The sequence below is a fragment of the Sorex fumeus genome, unplaced genomic scaffold (genome assembly GCF_029834395.1).
Source record: "Sorex fumeus unplaced genomic scaffold, SorFum_2.1 ptg000080l, whole genome shotgun sequence".
NCBI lineage: Eukaryota > Metazoa > Chordata > Mammalia > Eulipotyphla > Soricidae > Sorex > Sorex fumeus.
In genome coordinates, this window is record NW_026606137.1 from 3,475,520 (window position 1) to 3,492,650 (window position 17,131).

Genomic DNA, 17,131 nt, shown 5'->3' on the forward strand with positions numbered 1-17,131 from the left:
GACTTCAATTCCACCCTCAACCCCCAATTTCTGACTTTAGGTCACTGCCTGCTTCCCCTGTAAATAAAAAAATTAACCTGAAAATAAGATATGATCTTTATTCCTTTCTGAAGCATAATTAGAATCTAGAACTCTGGAACACATATCTTTATTACCAACTTCACAGAAATGTGATCCACACCAAAAATCCACACATTTAGAAAAGCCACACAATTATTCATGTCCTATTTTTGAAATACGGCGATATTTTCCCCCATAGCATAAACAAATTCAACAGTGGGGCATTTCTTAAGGCAATAAATTAAGAACTTTTTATGAATTATTAATTGTTGTAGAATAACTTATTACAAAAAAGCTATTTGAATTGATCTAGTGGTAAGTAGGAATGTAGCTTTCTGTCTTTTTTTCTCCATACTCCAAACATATTTTCCTGCAATATGTGAGTTTGAAAATTCTAAATCTTTCTCTGAAAATCTACATTACTTGGCTATATTTAACAGATAGAATCAACATATGAAAACAATATTTGCTTAGCATTTCCATGAACTTAGTACTAACTTTTTAAAAACCAATATTATAGTAAAAACCTTCACTCTGTTGGGACTGAAGAGATAGCACAGCAGGTAGGGCGTTTGTCTTGCACGTGACCGACCCAGATTCAATTCCCAGCATCCCATATAGTCCCCTGAGCACCGCCAGGAGTAACTCCTGAGTGCAGAGTCAGGAGTAACCCCTGTACATCACCAGGTGTGACCCAAAAAGCAAAAGAAAAAACTAAAAAACCTTCACTCTGTTGCAAAGGCAATACTCTAGCATATGAAAACTTTTAAGGGAAATGTGAAAAAGTGTTGAAACATAAAAATATGTGATAATTAATATTTATCATAAATATATTTCACCAAATTCCAAGTTCTAGAAAGTAACAATAGTTGAAATGGAAGAAGGATGGAAGCAACTAACATATATACATATATATATGTATATATATATATATATATATATATATCCAAATGCCTTTTTTCTAGGTTTCATGTTACAAATAAATACTTAAAACAATAATCCAAAGCCCACAATGCCTTAACACCATCATAAGAAATCTATTGGTTACTAAGAATTAAATCATTTGATTAGTCTGTCAAACAATACTGGTTAAACATCGCCCCCTCCACCCCCAGATATGGGAACAGGGTAAATATATGAGCAGCGAATAGGGTAAAATACCTGTCCTTATAAAGTCTGTGTTCTAAAAGAGCAAACAGTAAAAAAAAAAGAAAAAATAGGGCTGGAGCGATAGCACAGCGGTAGGGCGTTCGCCTTACACGCCGCCAACATGGCTAACCCGAGTTCGATTCCTCCGCCCCTCTCGGAGAGCCCGGCAAGCTACCGAGAGTATTCGATATGCCAGACACAGTAACAACAAAGTCTCCAATGGAGACGTTACTGGGCCCACTCGAGCAAATCGACGATCAACAGGAGGGCCTTTACCTTATGTAAATAAGTGCATCTATTAATTTTAAGCAAGAGAACTCTGATTAAAAATTAAATTGGACTAGAGAAATAAGAAGTAATTATTTTAGATAAAGCACAAGGGGGTGACATCTTTGAGGAATGACCATTTGATCAGGAGTCAATTATACCAAAGTAATGCTATTGGTCAGAGCCCGGCAAGCTCCCTGTGGCGTATTCAATATGCCAAAAACAGTAACAATAACGGGCCTCATTCCCCTGACCCTGATAGAGCCTCCAATACGGCACTGTTGGGAAGGATGGGTCAGGAAAGCCTGCTAACATCTCAGGCTTGGGACGAATGAAGATGTTACTCAAACCCACTCGAGCAAATCAATGAAAAATGGGATAACAGTGATACAGTTATACAGAATGCTATTGGGATATCCGAAGTAGAGAGAATAAATAGCCAATGCAAAGGTTGTGAGGTAGTGATATGTTTATCATGTTACAGGAAAATGAAAAGTTTAGTGCTTGAATAAAGAGATATGACTGGGGGGACTGGGATGATAAAGAAGCAAGTAGGGTGCTTGCCTGGCACCCAACTGACCCGGGTTCCATCTCCAGCCCAATGTGCCAAGAGTGAGCCCTGCAAGCAGAGCCAGGAGTAAGCCCTGAGCACCTCAAGGTACAGCCCCAAAACAACAACAAAAGAAATTACAGAAAATGAAGTGAGGGAGGTAGGAGGGAACAAGTTACTACAAGAGTCTTCTAATTTGTATTCTATTCTGAAAGAGAAGAAAATCCACTAGGAAGTTGAAAAGAGCACCCTGATAATTGTTTGGGTGGGATAGACTACAAAATTCAGAAACAGTTGGAAACAAAAGAGACAGAAAGCTATTTCTTTGTCAGGTGAAAGATAATGATGGGTGGAAGTGAGTTTGCACTAGAAAAAGAATAAAGATTTTTTTTTAACATATGCCCACAAAAAATATCAATTATCCTAGAAGGGAAATTCAGCAAGAGGAAGATTGTAGATGAAACAGAGATGTAAGAATACCATTTAGGCCATGCTAAATCTGAGGGATCAATCAACTTTCTCATAGAGTCAATTGAATATTCCAGAACAAAGTTTAGGAAAGAATCTGAGCTAGATATAAAAACTGAAAGCTGTCAACATTATTTAAATTTTATATCTGAAAGCAAGTTTAAAAATAGAAGAAAAAATGTCTGAAGTAAAGGTCTGGAATATTAGACATTCAGAAAAGGGAGACTAAAATGATTCATAAAAGAATCAACCAAAGAAATAGAGATAAAATCAGGGATATTCCTTAGACCCATATGAAGCAAGAAAGCAGAAAGAAATTTAGGAGTCTCATTGGTTATGTAGGTAGAAATGTAACAGTGTCTCCAGGAGTGCAGCTAAAAATAAATAAATACTTTTGTACATGGTGTTAGGCAGAGTTCTGAGCCTATTTTTTTGCATGTAGCCGTCCAGTGATGCCAACACAATTTATTAAAGAGGCTTTCCTTACTCCACTTCACATTACTTGCACCTTTATCAAAGATTAGATGAGCATATGATTGAGGAGAGATGTCAGTGTATTCAACCCTGTTCCATTGGTCTGCAGTTCTGTCTTTGTTCCAGTACCATGCTGTTTTAATTATTACTGCTTTGTAGTACAGTTTGAAGTTCGGGAGGTTGATTCCTCCCATTTTCTTTTTCCCAAGAATTGCTTTAGCTATTCGTGGGGGCTTATTGTTCCATATAAATTTCAAGAGTGTTTGCTCCATTTCTTTGAAGAATGTCATGGGTATCCTTATAGGGATTGCATTGAATTTATACAATGCTTTCGGTAGTATTGCCATTTTGACAATGTTAAGTCTCCCGACCCATGAGCAGGGGATATCTTTCCATTTCCTCATGTCCTCTTTTATTTCCTGAAATAGCGTTTTGTAGTTTTCTTTGTACAGGTCCTTTACTTCCTTAGTTAAGCTGATTCCTAGGTACTTGATTTTCTGGGGCACAATTGTGAATGGGATTGTTTTTTTCATGTTGCTTTCTTCTCTCTCACTGTTTGCGTATAGGAAAGCCATGGACTTTTGGGTATTGATTTTATAACCTGCAACTTTACTATACGAGTCTATTGTTTCTAAGATCAAAATGGATTAAAGACCTCAACATCAGACCAGAAACCATAAGGTACATTGAAGATAAAGTTGGCAAAACCCTCCATGACATTGAAGCTAATGGTATCTTCAAAGATGCCACGCCACTGGCCGAGCAAGTGAAAACAGAGATAGATAAATGGGACTATCTTAAACTAAGAAGCTTCTGCACCTCCAAAGAAACAGTGACCAAAATACAAAGACAGTCTACAGAATGGGAAAGGATATTCACCGAATACACATCTGACAAGGGGTTGATATCCAGGATATACAAAATACTGGTTAAACTCCACAAGAAGAAAACATCCAACCCCATCCAAAAATGGGGCAATGAAATGAACAGAAACTTTCTCAAAGAAGAAATCCGAATGGCAAAAAAGCACATGAGAAAATGCTCTACATCATTAATCATCAGGGAGATGCAGATCAAAACCACAATGAGATACCATCTCACACCTCAGAGACTGGCCCACATTCAAAAGAACAAAAGCAACCGATGCTGGCGTGGATGTGGCGAGAAAGGGACACTCCTTCACTGTTGGTGGGAATGTCCACTGGTTCAGCCCTTCTGGAAAACAGTATGGACGATTCTCAAAAAATTAGAAATTGAGCTCCCATTTGACCCAGCAATACCACTCCTGGGAATATATCCCAGAGAGGCAAAAATGTATAGTCGAAGTGACATCTGCACTTGTTTGTTCATTGCAGCCCTCTTTACAATAGCCAGAAACTGGAAGAAACCTGAATGCCCAAGAACAGATGACTGGTTAAAGAAACTTTGGTACATCTACACAATGGAGTACTATGCAGCTCTTAGAAAAGATGAAGTCATGAAATTTACATACAAGTGGTACAATATGGAAAGTATCATGCTAAGCGAAATGAGTCAGAAAGAGAGGGATAGACATAGAAAGATTGCATTCATCTGGGGGATATAAAGTAACAAAGTATGAGATTAATACCCAAGAATAGCTGAGATCAGCACCAGGAGGATTACTCCATAACTTAGAGGCCAGCCGGGTATCCTAGAGGAAAAGGCTATTCAGATAGAGAAGGGAGCACCAAATAAAGGATGTTTGGAGGATCCTCCCAGGAGGGGAGATGCATGTCGAAAGTAGACTATGGACTGAACATGTTTGCCACTCAATGCCTCTTTTGCAGACCACAACACCCAAAAGGAGAGAGAGAACACAGGGGATTGCCCTGCCACAGAGACAGGGGGGATGGGGGGATGGGGGTGGGAGGGATATTATCCATGGTGGTGGAAAATGGGCACTGGTGGAGGGATGGGTATCTGATCATTGTATAATTGAAACCAAAGCACAAAAAATTGTAAATCTACAACTTTAAAAAAAATAAAATAAAATAAAGGGAAAAAAAATAAATAAATAAATAAATAAACGAATAGTTTATTGAGCATCAGTTGCATAAACAAGAGGAAAAATGCCAGGTTTCAGTCCTCAAGGGACAATTAGGAGGCAAAGAAAATAAAGGCAAATTGAATGTAAGGACAAACTTTGAATCATCCAGGGGACCTTATTCCAGGACATTGTGAACTCTGAAAACAGTGACCAAGTGATCAAGCTAGAGAGAGAATTGTATGCCTTGCCAGTGCACAGAGGTGGGTGTTACAAATCTGTCCCACTAACATAGAAACTGGCTGTTTGATGAAAGGTACAGCAGTGATGTCACGACATCTCGTAGACACTCAATATTGCTTTGATTATGAGTTGAGTACCATAGTAACACAGACTCCAACTCTAGAACTCGGTTCGTTTCTGGGATTCCCCCCACCCCCCAATGGACAATACAATCAAACAACTCTCTCACAAACATGATCTCTCACTGGAGACATGGAATTCAGAAACCACTGACCTGTCTTAAAGAAGGATTCTGTCCATTCTGCATCTGCTTTAGGAAATACAGAAACTGGTGGAGGCAGACCCAAGGCTTTCCCATCCAGGTCTTTGAAGAGATACTTTCCTGGATTTTCACAATCTGATTCAGGACAGACTAGCATTTCCAAATCTTTTCTGTATACATAGGAAGAAAGAAAATTTCTCATTTCACAGAGGAAGAAGAAAATATTTATCGGTCATATTTTTCTTGTAAAAATCTATCCAATAGGATTTTATTATTAACAATGAATATCATAGATAGAAAACAAAATTCTAAACTAAGCATTATTTCCCAGTTATATAGTTAAAAAGAAAGACATTCTTATTAAGTATTCTGGTGACCCGAGTTTGTAATTTTACATAGATTGTTAATTTTATAAGAAGCAAAATAAAATAAAATGTACCCAAATCTTCCAACCAAGGGGAATGTGATCATCTCTTTGTAAAACTTTGGAACTTTTCAGTATTTTAAGATTATCATTGCAGCTATCAATTTATATGTGAGCTATATTCAAATAAAGTTACTTTAATTCCAGAAAAACATATTAAAAAATAACTACCTACTTGTGGAATCATACAATGATGACAAAAATATGTGCATTCATGTGCTAGGTGAAAAGGAAGCTCAGATAGAGAAGAGAGCACCAAATAAAGGGTGTTGTGAAGACCCTCCCAGGGTGGGAGAGATATGCTAAAAGTAGTCTATAGACCAAATATGATTGCCACTCAATGCCTCTCTGGCAAAACACAGTTCCCAAAAGAAGAGAGAGAGAACAAGGGGGAATGCCCTGCCACAGAGGCAGGGTGAGACGGGGGTGGATGGGGGGTGGGAGGGATGCTAGGACCCGTGATGGGGGAGGATGGGCACTGGTGGAGGGATGGGTACTTGATCATTGTATAACTGAAACCCAAGCACAAAAATTTATAAGTCTATAAATGTACCTCATGGTGTTTCACTAATAAAAAAATGATTAAATAAAAAAAAATTAAAAAACATAAAAATATGTGCATTGTTACTATATTTCCAGAATTTCAGAATTTAGAGTCAAGTAGAATATATAAATAAGTTATAGAGACTCAAACATTGAATTATTAGGAATTTATTTTATTTTCCCTGTTACAATATGTGTAGGTATCACTCCTAATAGTATTAAATATTTATTGCATGTCTACCAAGTGTCAGGCTTTGACAATAGAAAAAATCAGATGCTAACATCGTTTAACTTTATAACCACTTCATTCAATAAATAAGAGATTGGTAGAAAGAATATTGGATAGTATAAGACAGGCTGCATATCTAAGAATATTAGGTGCCAAAACATCGAATGTATGTAGTAATAAAATTATAATGTTATACACATAAACATTTTTTGTATGTAGATTAAAACCATTCTTCAATAGTATTTTTCAAGAGATCAAGTGTTGGTCTAAACAAACTTTCTCCTCAGGGCAATTTTCTTTCTTTTCTTCCAATTAGAGGAGCTTTTCCCAATGTTGTGGAAAAATAAAAGGTACCAATATCCTTGTTCTCAACTTTCCCACTGTTTTTCACAGCACAAAGAATTTTTCATTTAACTTGTGCTCTTGAAGAAAATTTTCAGACTATAGGTTAAGGGGTCTAGCTGCATCTAGCCTGAATGCCAATCTCTGTCTAAGATACATCGTTCATTCAAGGGTCCCCAACAGCAAGCAACATCTCCTTCTATCTACGAGTTCCTATACAAGGACAAGTGTCCACATCTTCTCAAGATGAGTAACATTACACCCCACGGAATATGAAAGAATTACAATTACTCTTTGCCAATAGTTTTGAAAGGATCCCAAGCAACTCTAATAAAGACAAAACAATAAAAAATATCAATAAAATGTGCACTCCATCACTTCTGCCCTTTTGCGAGCCAGAAAAAAATGACATGCTGAGCCCAGATTCAAAGAGGAGATAGATAGCCTCTTTCGTGAAAGAGAAAGCAGAACCGTATATCAAAGGGCATGAAAATGGGAGAGGGGAGGTATTGGAGCCATTCAATCAATGGGTTGTCTTCCCCAAAGGACTTATTTATATTCCTATCTTTTTTATTTGTTTAAAACATGTTTTGTGAGACGAACAATCCCCAAGTACTTTCCAGTGTGATCTTTCGTGAATATTAAAACTGGTACCTGGATTGTGACGCAGGAAAGTAAAACTTGTTTTTATCCGAGATCTTTAGCATCCAGGTCCTCTCTGCTATTATTGGTTGTGCGATTCCTGTATTTTCTGCATTGGGCAGAATGCACACATCCAAGTCATCGCTAGAGCAACTTTTCACAAAATTAGAAAAGGTGACATCTAGAACATTGAAAAACATGTAACATTAGACCATGTTACTATCAACCAACAATACAGATGACCCAATTAAATACTCTTTTTTTTGTTGTTTGGTTTTTTTTGCATCATACCCAGCGATGCTCAGGGGTTACTCCTGGCTTTGTACTCAAGAATTACTCCTGACGTTGCTCAGGGGACAATATGGGATACTGGGAATCAAATCCGCGTCGGCCGCGTGCAAGGCAAACGCCCTACCCACTGTGCCATCGCTCCAGTCCACAATGAAATACTCTTAATATATGTCCAGGAGCTATTCTAAGTTCTCTAGGATAGTTATAGGAGTTAACACAAATCTTAACTTTCAAAAAGTTATCAGCACAAGAAAGTCTTTAAAAGCAGTAATTGTCATAAAAGTCCTGGTCAAGACCCGTTCATTTTATAGGAAGACCAAACAATTTCTAGAGAAACTAGGTGAGTGGGCAGTGAGTACAACAGTACCAAAGAATTCTGATCAATTGACTGCACTATCATTTCAACCCTCATATGACCCCAATCCCACCAACTACTAAACAACTAGAGACGAGGTACAATCTATGCATGTCAATTTTCTCCTTTGCATCAAAGAAAAATGTAATAGTTACTGCAGACTTGTCAGGCATTTGAAATAAATAATTGCCATAAAAGCCCTTCAACATAAATAAACAGAAGTTTTTCTTTTCATTTTTAGTGTTTGGGCCATAGTCAGCAGTTCTCAGGGATTTCTCGTGATCTGTGCTTAGGAATTACTCCCGAAGTAGCTCTGGGAACTCTAGGGGATGCTGGGTATTGAAAAAGTGAGTGCACTACCTACTGTACTACCTCTCTGTACTCTACAGCAGTGACTTTTTAAAAAAAATTCATTCACTGTCATTACAAATGACTATTTATATTTGTGGCTATTGATGCCCAGAACGTTTCCTACAGAACACAACCACCTTACCTAGACTATACTGCACTCCGTTGCTATTATAATTTCAGAATATCATTAAAGACTCTCTGCACCGATACAGGAACCATTTCTTACACAAACCCAAACATCCTACCTTGAAGTTTCATGATGCCTGAAATGGAATGGCTATTCCTCACTTTGTGCCAGGGATCCTTAGGCCACTGACTTGGTTTGGATGTGAACGCAGGCCACAGAATGCCAACTCGACCCCCTCTTGGATTAGACGGAGCACGATCACTAGAGGTCAAATTGGCAGAGCAAGGTTTAATTCTGTCCTGAATGCAGTCAAAAGAGGAGCTGGTAGCCACAATGATGGAATTTCTGAGCACAATCTGCACCTTTTCTGTAGAGCTTTGTGGAACAGATAACACATAGACTGTTACCCATAGACCGATCACATTGTCTACCAGAGTGATGTTCTCTATCTCCACACTATTCTTCACATACAGCATGGCACCATAGTCAAAGTTTTTGAATGCCAAGAAGCCTGAGATTCTCGTACAGTTGTCAACTCCACCATCCTTATAAAGATGAAGGCCATGAAGATTTGAGTGAGCCACATTGTCAGACCAAATATCTTCAGGAGGGAAACACCTGTGGCCCTGGATATGAAAGCCAAGTCTCTCTGATCCTGCCACAACATTGCCACGGAGGGTGATGTTCTGTGCTAGGTTCACTTTGATTCCAGCCACCCAAGTGGTGGACCAGGTTGACTGTCTTATCAGGATCATAAGGTTATTAGAGAGAAAATAAGTCTGGCCCTCTAAATCCATGCCATGACCAACTGTGTCAAACACGACGTTGTCATTCAAAATGATCCCATCACTGGCAGCTGCATAAATGCCCCCACCACAGCTTTGGTGGATGGTAGAAGATAATATCCAGGATCCTGCTGACACATTACTGAGTTCAATGGCTGAAAACGAAGGGGAGCCCAAGTTCTTGATCTCTACATTCCAAAGCTGAAGGACACCTGGAAAGAGGAATACATAATATCATGTCCTTTCTTCATCCCTCATGAAAGGCAGATGGAAGATCCATTTATGAATATCAAAATACACTTTTCACTAAAATGTCAGAAGCAGCCCGATTTCATAATACATGCCAATGAGTCTCATTTGAACTGTACAAATAGTACATGAATGCCTTTTAAGGGTTCCATTTTGAGATGGAGAGCATTGTAATTCGATGAGAAGAAAGGAGAGACAGGAGAGAGAGATTTCGGAGCTAGTCATGAAAATTTCTGTGCATTTATCTGCAAATCTGGGTCAAGGAACTGGAGAGATAGGAAAAGATTATGGGTTCCTGGCCGCACCCTTCAAAATCATGAACTCTGTTCTATGACTCAGTGACCATAAATGAAGCTGGAGAGATAGTGCAGGAGGCAAGGCTTCGCCTGACCCTGTTTTAATACTTGGCACCACATGTGATTCCCTGAGCACCAACAGGGGTTAGTCCTGAGCACAGAGCTGTGAATAGCCCCTGACACCACCATGTGTGTTCCTTCCCCTGCAAAAAGATCACGGCTATCCCCACAAAGATATTCTATTAAGGAACATGGTCTAGTCTATGAAATGTTTAAGCATTTCTTTAGTATTGAAGCAAATTTTACTTTTGTTCATTTTATGAACTGGAGCGATAGCACAGCGGTAGGGCGTTTGCCTTGCACGCAGCCAACATGGCCGACCCGAGTTCGATTCCTCCGCCCCTCTCGGAGAGCCCGGCAAGCTACCGAGAGTATCTCACCCGCACGGCAGAGTCTGGCAAGCCACCCATGATGTATTCAATATGCCAAACACAGTAACAACAAAATCTCCAATAGAGACGTTACTGGGCCCGCTCGAGCAAATCGATGAAAAACGGGAGGGCCTTTACCTTTACCTTTACCTTTACCATTTTATGTACAAAAATATAATATTCAATAGGTTCTTATTTAAAACAGAATAGAATCAATAACATTCAAAAATGATTTGGGCGGCTGAGAACTAGAATAGCCAATAGTGAACTTGCTTGCACATGTCTGCTTTGAATTAGATCCTATGCACTAAATCCTATCCCCTGAGCCTTGATAGGAATGTTCCTTAAGCATGGAGTCAGAAATGAGCCCTGGGCACCGCCAGGTTTGGCCTCAAAACAAACAAACAAACAAACAAACTTTTAAAAATAATTAAAATCATTCTAAGGACCTTGTTAATTTTTTCTATTTTTTTTTATCTTGACCACACTATATTTCTTGTCTTATTTTTACAATAAGACGTTCTACTTTTTTGGGGGGGGAGGGACGGGGATGTTAGGAGATAAAAGTGAATTCCTTAGTCCTATTGCAAATTTCATTTGTACTCATTTAATCCATTATTGTAAAATAAAATGCAAAATATAACCACTAGGGGCTGGAGAGATAGCACAGCGGCAGGGTGTTTGCCTTGCATGCAGCCAACATGGCCGACTCGAGTTCGATTCCTCCACCCCTCTCAGAGAGCCCGGCAAGCTACCAAGAGTATCTCACCTGCACGCCAAACCCTGGCAAGCTACCCATGATGATATGCCAAACACAGTAACAACAAAATTTCCAATGGAGACGTTACTGGGCCCGCTCGAGCAAATCGATGAACAACGGGAGGACAGTGACATAACATAACTTAGTGACATAACCACTAAACGGATTTAAATATTTTCACTGGAGAGTTTGTACAAGTGTAAGGTACTTGCCCAATCCATATTCAACCCCAGTTCCATCTCTGCCACCACATAAGGCCCTACAAGCATCCCCAGGATAGATCCCTGAGAACAATTAGTCTGGAATTAGCCCAGTGCACCACCATATTGGGTCCAGAAAATTTTTAAATAACATATAAATATATATATGTACATGACGTGTGCACATATAGTACACACATTTCATTTATATATACATATAAGATTTTATATAAAATATACAAATAACTATGCATATGTCCATGATAAATATAACATACATGTAATGAGCACTGATATATCTACTCTTCATAAGACATAAAACCATTATTACCACAAAGATAGGAACATGATTGTATGGGGAAAATTATATGAACTAATTATCACCATTAAATCACTTGGCACTCATTATGTAACATATACTATCTAAGACTTCTCTTATATATACATTAGATATCATATAAATTATATGTTGTATTTTCACAGAAATTCTGAGTCGGGCACAAAATCGTCAAATAGCCCCATTTTACAGATAACGAAACTGAGGCAGAGAATTACTAAGAAACATTCTAGAACTCGGACCTAAGATATGAATGTATATTTTTGTACGATTACCACAGTACAGGCACATGCAGAGAGTAGGAGATGTAGCAGAATAAAAGCATTGGGGCATGTTTCAGGTGACTGACACATCGAGCTCTATGCCAATTACTCATCAGTTGCTCTAACCTAAGTTGGTCACAGTTTGTCCCTCACTGCTCTTGTTTGTGTGCGAGCCACACCTCGTAGGCCTTAGCAGCCATTCCTAGCTCTCCTAGTTCTTTGTTCTGGAGTTCTTCTGAGGGGTACTCTTAGGACCAGATGGTACCAGGGATAGAACCTAGGTCTCCTGCCTGCAGACAATGAACACTGCCCACTGAGCTATTGAGTCAATTCCTCTCCTTTCTGCACTTCCTTTTAGGTACTTCTAAAAGTAATCTAGAGTTATTGCTCTCACTTAAAATGGACAGAACGATGGTGTTTTAGTCACACATATCCCAGTCATTTTTCAGAGGTGAAAAACTAGAATCTTTGCACATCATCCTCCATGAAGAAACAAGTCCTGATAAAAAAAAAAAGGAAGGAAAATTATCTTTCTTAATGGCTGGAAAATAGATCCCAGTAGGTCTGAATTTTCCAAATGACTCTGACTAAAGTTGAATTGGTTGATGATGTAGGAAAAAAAATCACAGACTGATTAAATTATCACAAATTATTTGTCCACTAAAATCACTTTTGAAACATCGTTTAGTGGCCTTTGCTGGTCTTGGAAAGATAGAACAAGGGTTTAGACTCTTATCTTTCATATGGTTCTATTCCCTGAGCACCATAGGGAGTGACTCTGAGCACAGAGTTAGGAGAACTCTGAGAGCACCACTGGGTGTAGCCCAAAAACAAAAAACAAACAAACAAAAAAGACTTCTTTCCCAATAACATAAAAATATTGTCAGTACCCTCTCTCTATAGAACTTTGGCACAAAGGAGAACAAATGCCAGTGTGAACCCACACAAAAACAGCTTATAGTTCGTTCCGAAAAATAGAAATTGATTCTAGAATCCCAGCCAAGATAATGCACCTGTATTATTTTCCTTACTGATGCTTTTATGAAATATTCGTCTGGTTAGAATTCATCATTTTCAAATGGACAAGATCTTTATATTCGTGTGCACACTAATCAATGACTAGAAAGTAATCAATAGTAAATACTTAAAATGTCGTCAGCAATGGAGAATCGAGCAATGATTTTGTTCACAACCACTTTCTCTTTTTTTGTTTTGAGAAGCACAATTTTCAGTACAATTTGCTGAATGGAGGAGAACGACAGAGGACTCGACTTAAAAGTGAAGAGTTGTAAGGACCGGGATATGACTTACGTGGCAGAGCACACACTCTGCAATGATGTGCCTAGCCCTGGACCCCTCATCTCACAAGGCTCACAATCTAGGAGGCACCTGAGAATGTTACAGCAAAATCAAAGAGTGAATTTTTCACATGTGGGATGCTGGAGACATTCTAAACCAGGAAAAGGGACATTAACGCAAACAGTGGTGAAATTTAAATATGTCCTGAGTCAAGCTAATGGTAATGAATCACTGTTAATTTTTCTAAATAAATGTAGCACAGTTTTTACTGTGAAGAGAACAGTGCAGTAACACAGTTTTTACTCAGAAGAGAACAGTGCAGTCTCCTGCCCCCGCGCCTGACTGTCCTCGCTGCCGGGGCCCCTTGGAGGGGAGCGGGTTGAGCTTTCCTCCCCGCCCCGGCCAGGGCTCCGGCAGCCAAAGACCTCCAGGACCAGCCACCACCATGCTGAGACCACTCTCCGCACACATGAAGGTACCGACAGGGGAAGAAAGACACGCGGGTCCCGGGGCTGAGCTCTCCAAGCCTGCTCCGATCGGGGCTGAGCATCCTCCACCCAGATCCTCCAAATTCCAGTAGGCGGGGGTCACACCCACCAACTGGCCCCCTGGCGCTGTGTAATCCCATCAGCGGCCAAGAACTCAGAGACTATAAAAACCAGTTCCCGGAACCGCGCGGCCGCGAATCTTATTATGACATCTTATTATCTCATTCCTACTTTGGACAAACTGGCAGGCTACCGAATGTAGCCTGCCCACAGGGCAGAGTCTGGCAAACTCCCCGTGGCGTACCCAATATGCCAAATACCAGTAACAATGATGGGTCTCATTCTCCTAAAGAGCCTTGAATATAATCTCAGGGCTAGGATGAAGGAGACGTTACTGGGGCCTGCTCGAGGCAATCGACGAATAACAGGATGATTTGTGATTTTGTGATTTGTGAACACAGTTATGTAAGATGTTATAGTAGTGGAAACTGAATATACTGGAACTCTCTACACTGTCTCTCCCTACTTTTCTATAAAGCTAAAATAAGGATAAAATTAAAAGTTTTTTAATAAGAGCTTCAAAATTAGGCTTCTATTTGAGTTGCTAGCATGACCATTTCAATAACTGGTTGGTTTTTTTTTTTTGCTCTTAATTTTTTTTTATTTGGTCACGTTTATTGAGTACTTAATATCTAGCAGGTACTGTATGTGGAATACGGATAAAAAGAAAACCTGCATTGTAAATCTAAGGCATTCACAACAGTGTGATGGAGATTTACACATAAACAGGTAATTTTTGTGGTCACTCTTCCTTTCTTCTCACTAAAGGGGAAGGTCCTTCTCTCCCAAAGATAATCAGTGATATAGGGTTAAATAAGCTAAAGTGGGTATGAAAGCCAAGTAGTTCCAGTTCTACCCAAATCATTCTCGTTCCCTTCCACTGGCGATAAATTAGTAAGTCTAGAATCAGTGATATCGGGAACTTAGAAAACAAGGCAGTCTTGCTGTTTAATCAGCTCGAACCTGGTGCTCGTCTTTGAGAAGTGCCTTCTCCCCTAAGCCTGGCAACAAGCTTCATTTCAGGATGACCTAATGTAATGTTTCAACCAAAAGTAAGTCTTGCTTGGTTGTGTCTCCTGCATGGCCCATCTTCATGTGCTTCAGGACGGTCTCACTTCTACAGGACTCAGGCCCCGTCTTCTGGACAAGGGTTTCTCAGTCTCAATGCCATCGGCATTTTGGATCAAGCAATCATTTCTCAGGGAGGATGTTCTCTGCATTGTAGGATGATTAGCATCTAATCACCTCTTGAGGCCAGAAGCTCCCTCCAGGGACAACAACCAAAATTATCTCCAGATACTGCAAATATTTGGGAAGGGGGGGAGCAAAATGACTTTTGTGGAGAACCAATGAAGAAAAAAACTTTGTCTATGAACTAGACATTTTGAAATTCAGATTTAAGGGTCGGAGAGATAGATTTGCAAATAGGGTGTTTGCCTTGCATGTGACTAATCCTGAAATTTTGATTGACAATGCAAACAAGGGTCTTCTGGGGGAAAGTTTATTTAAACACCAGCTTAAATACAGCTGTTTCAGGTACTCAATGCTTCAACATCAATCCCACCATCAGTGTAACTGCCTCTGTACCAGTGTTCCAATCCCCCTCCCACAAGCTTGCCCCTTAGCAGACACAAAATAACTTACTTTATATTGCTTGTTACAAAAAAATAGCAAGTAGGAAAAAAATAGTTCAGTAAAAGAAACTTTGTGAAAAATGTTACATCTCACAGTGATGTTACTAAAGTCATAGAGGATTTGCTGATCTGTTTGGGCAATGGTCTCTTTTTTAGTCTCTTGCTTTAGGGACTGAATCTAGCTGTGCTCAGGGGCAAGTCCTAGTTCAGTGCTGAGGGGAAGGAGGAGTGCTACAGTGGCAGGGATCAAACCTGCGTCTCCTAAGCAAAGCACTCAGTCCAGCCCTTTGAGCTATTTCCCCCAGCCACAAACAAAGGTCTTCACTCTACCAGCAAAACAGACATGGAAACCAAAAAAAAAGTGTCTTATGCTTTAAGATACTGGTGGCTATATCCTGTATACCAAGTCTTTTCAGAGCTTAAATTTTGTTTCAATTTACTTTTAGTGACTTTCTAAATTGAAGCAACCTACAGTGACAGCCCTCCCGGAAATAATGTGACCAGAAAACATGTGAAATAATATTTAAGAAACACTTAAGTTAAAGAAATAAAGTAATAATAAAATAATTTCGCAACATTCCCAAATAGGTGCAGCTTGAGAGAAAAGAGAGATGGAACTGATCCTTAAAAGTCTAGAATATGGAAATCATCTTTAATTTAAATTTATGCTATTAATTTATGGCATGAGCTGAGGCCTGCCATCAGATACAAGCACGCTACTGGGAAGGAGTAATAGAAATTCAGGAAAGAGATAAAATTCAAGTGTTCATTAAATCATCTATAATTTCAAAGCAAAGGAAATTTCACATCTGCAAAAGATGTTTTTCTTTGAGGTAAAAATGTGCATATGTGCCGAGCTCGTATATTATTTTAACATCACACTGATAATTAAGCACAGATTAGGACAGAAAATTCATCGCTCCTCCGAGCACAAAGGAGCCATCTAATTTGAACATTTTTGTTTTATAAATGAAAATTCTCACAGTGGGAAGTTCTGAGAGTCCCAGATGAATAAGCTTCAATTGGTAATGCTTAGGAACTTCAAATTTCATTTACCTGAAAATTGTTCACTGCTGGACGTCCTAAGGGACCCCACAAGCAGCCTCCCCTGACAAGGCAGGTCAGACTGGATTTGGATATTTCGGGTCAAAAGTCCCACCTGGGCAGCGAGGCGGAGGGTTCGGCCGTCCTCGGTGACATGGACACTTCCTGGCACCAGGAGTCGGGGGGGGGGGGGAAGCAAGAGAGAGAGAGAGAGAGAGAGAGAGAGAGAGAGAGAGAGAGAGAGAGAGAGAGAGAAACCAACTTGAAAACCCAATTTCCGAAATGGCCAGCTGGGGACCCCTCGAGCCTGACAAATGAAAACCCTGCAACACTGAGGCCTGCTTGACCCGGGGCGCTCTCTGCCGCTCTCTGAGAAATGAAAAGCCCCTGCCTGGCCTCTGGGCCCAGCGGACCGGGCTGAGCTCGGATTCTTTCCCTCCCCCTGAATCTGGGCCGGGGCGGACGGCTGGGCTCACTCTGCCCGCCCGTCGCAGGGGCACCCG

General features: G+C 39.9%; 1 protein-coding gene across 1 annotated transcript in view; it reads right to left on the reverse strand.

The window, feature by feature from the left end:
* The window catches only part of PKHD1 (PKHD1 ciliary IPT domain containing fibrocystin/polyductin), a 579,380-nt gene that overhangs the window by 145,674 nt on the left and 416,575 nt on the right, over nucleotides 1-17,131 (reverse strand). Inside the window, exons 56-59 of the mRNA XM_056130637.1 lie at nucleotides 16,641-16,793; nucleotides 8,901-9,779; nucleotides 7,671-7,839; nucleotides 5,491-5,648 (exon numbers count right to left, since the gene is read on the reverse strand). Of these exons, the coding sequence (XP_055986612.1) occupies nucleotides 5,491-5,648; nucleotides 7,671-7,839; nucleotides 8,901-9,779; nucleotides 16,641-16,793 (1,359 nt within the window). The remainder of the gene's footprint in view (nucleotides 1-5,490; nucleotides 5,649-7,670; nucleotides 7,840-8,900; nucleotides 9,780-16,640; nucleotides 16,794-17,131) is intronic.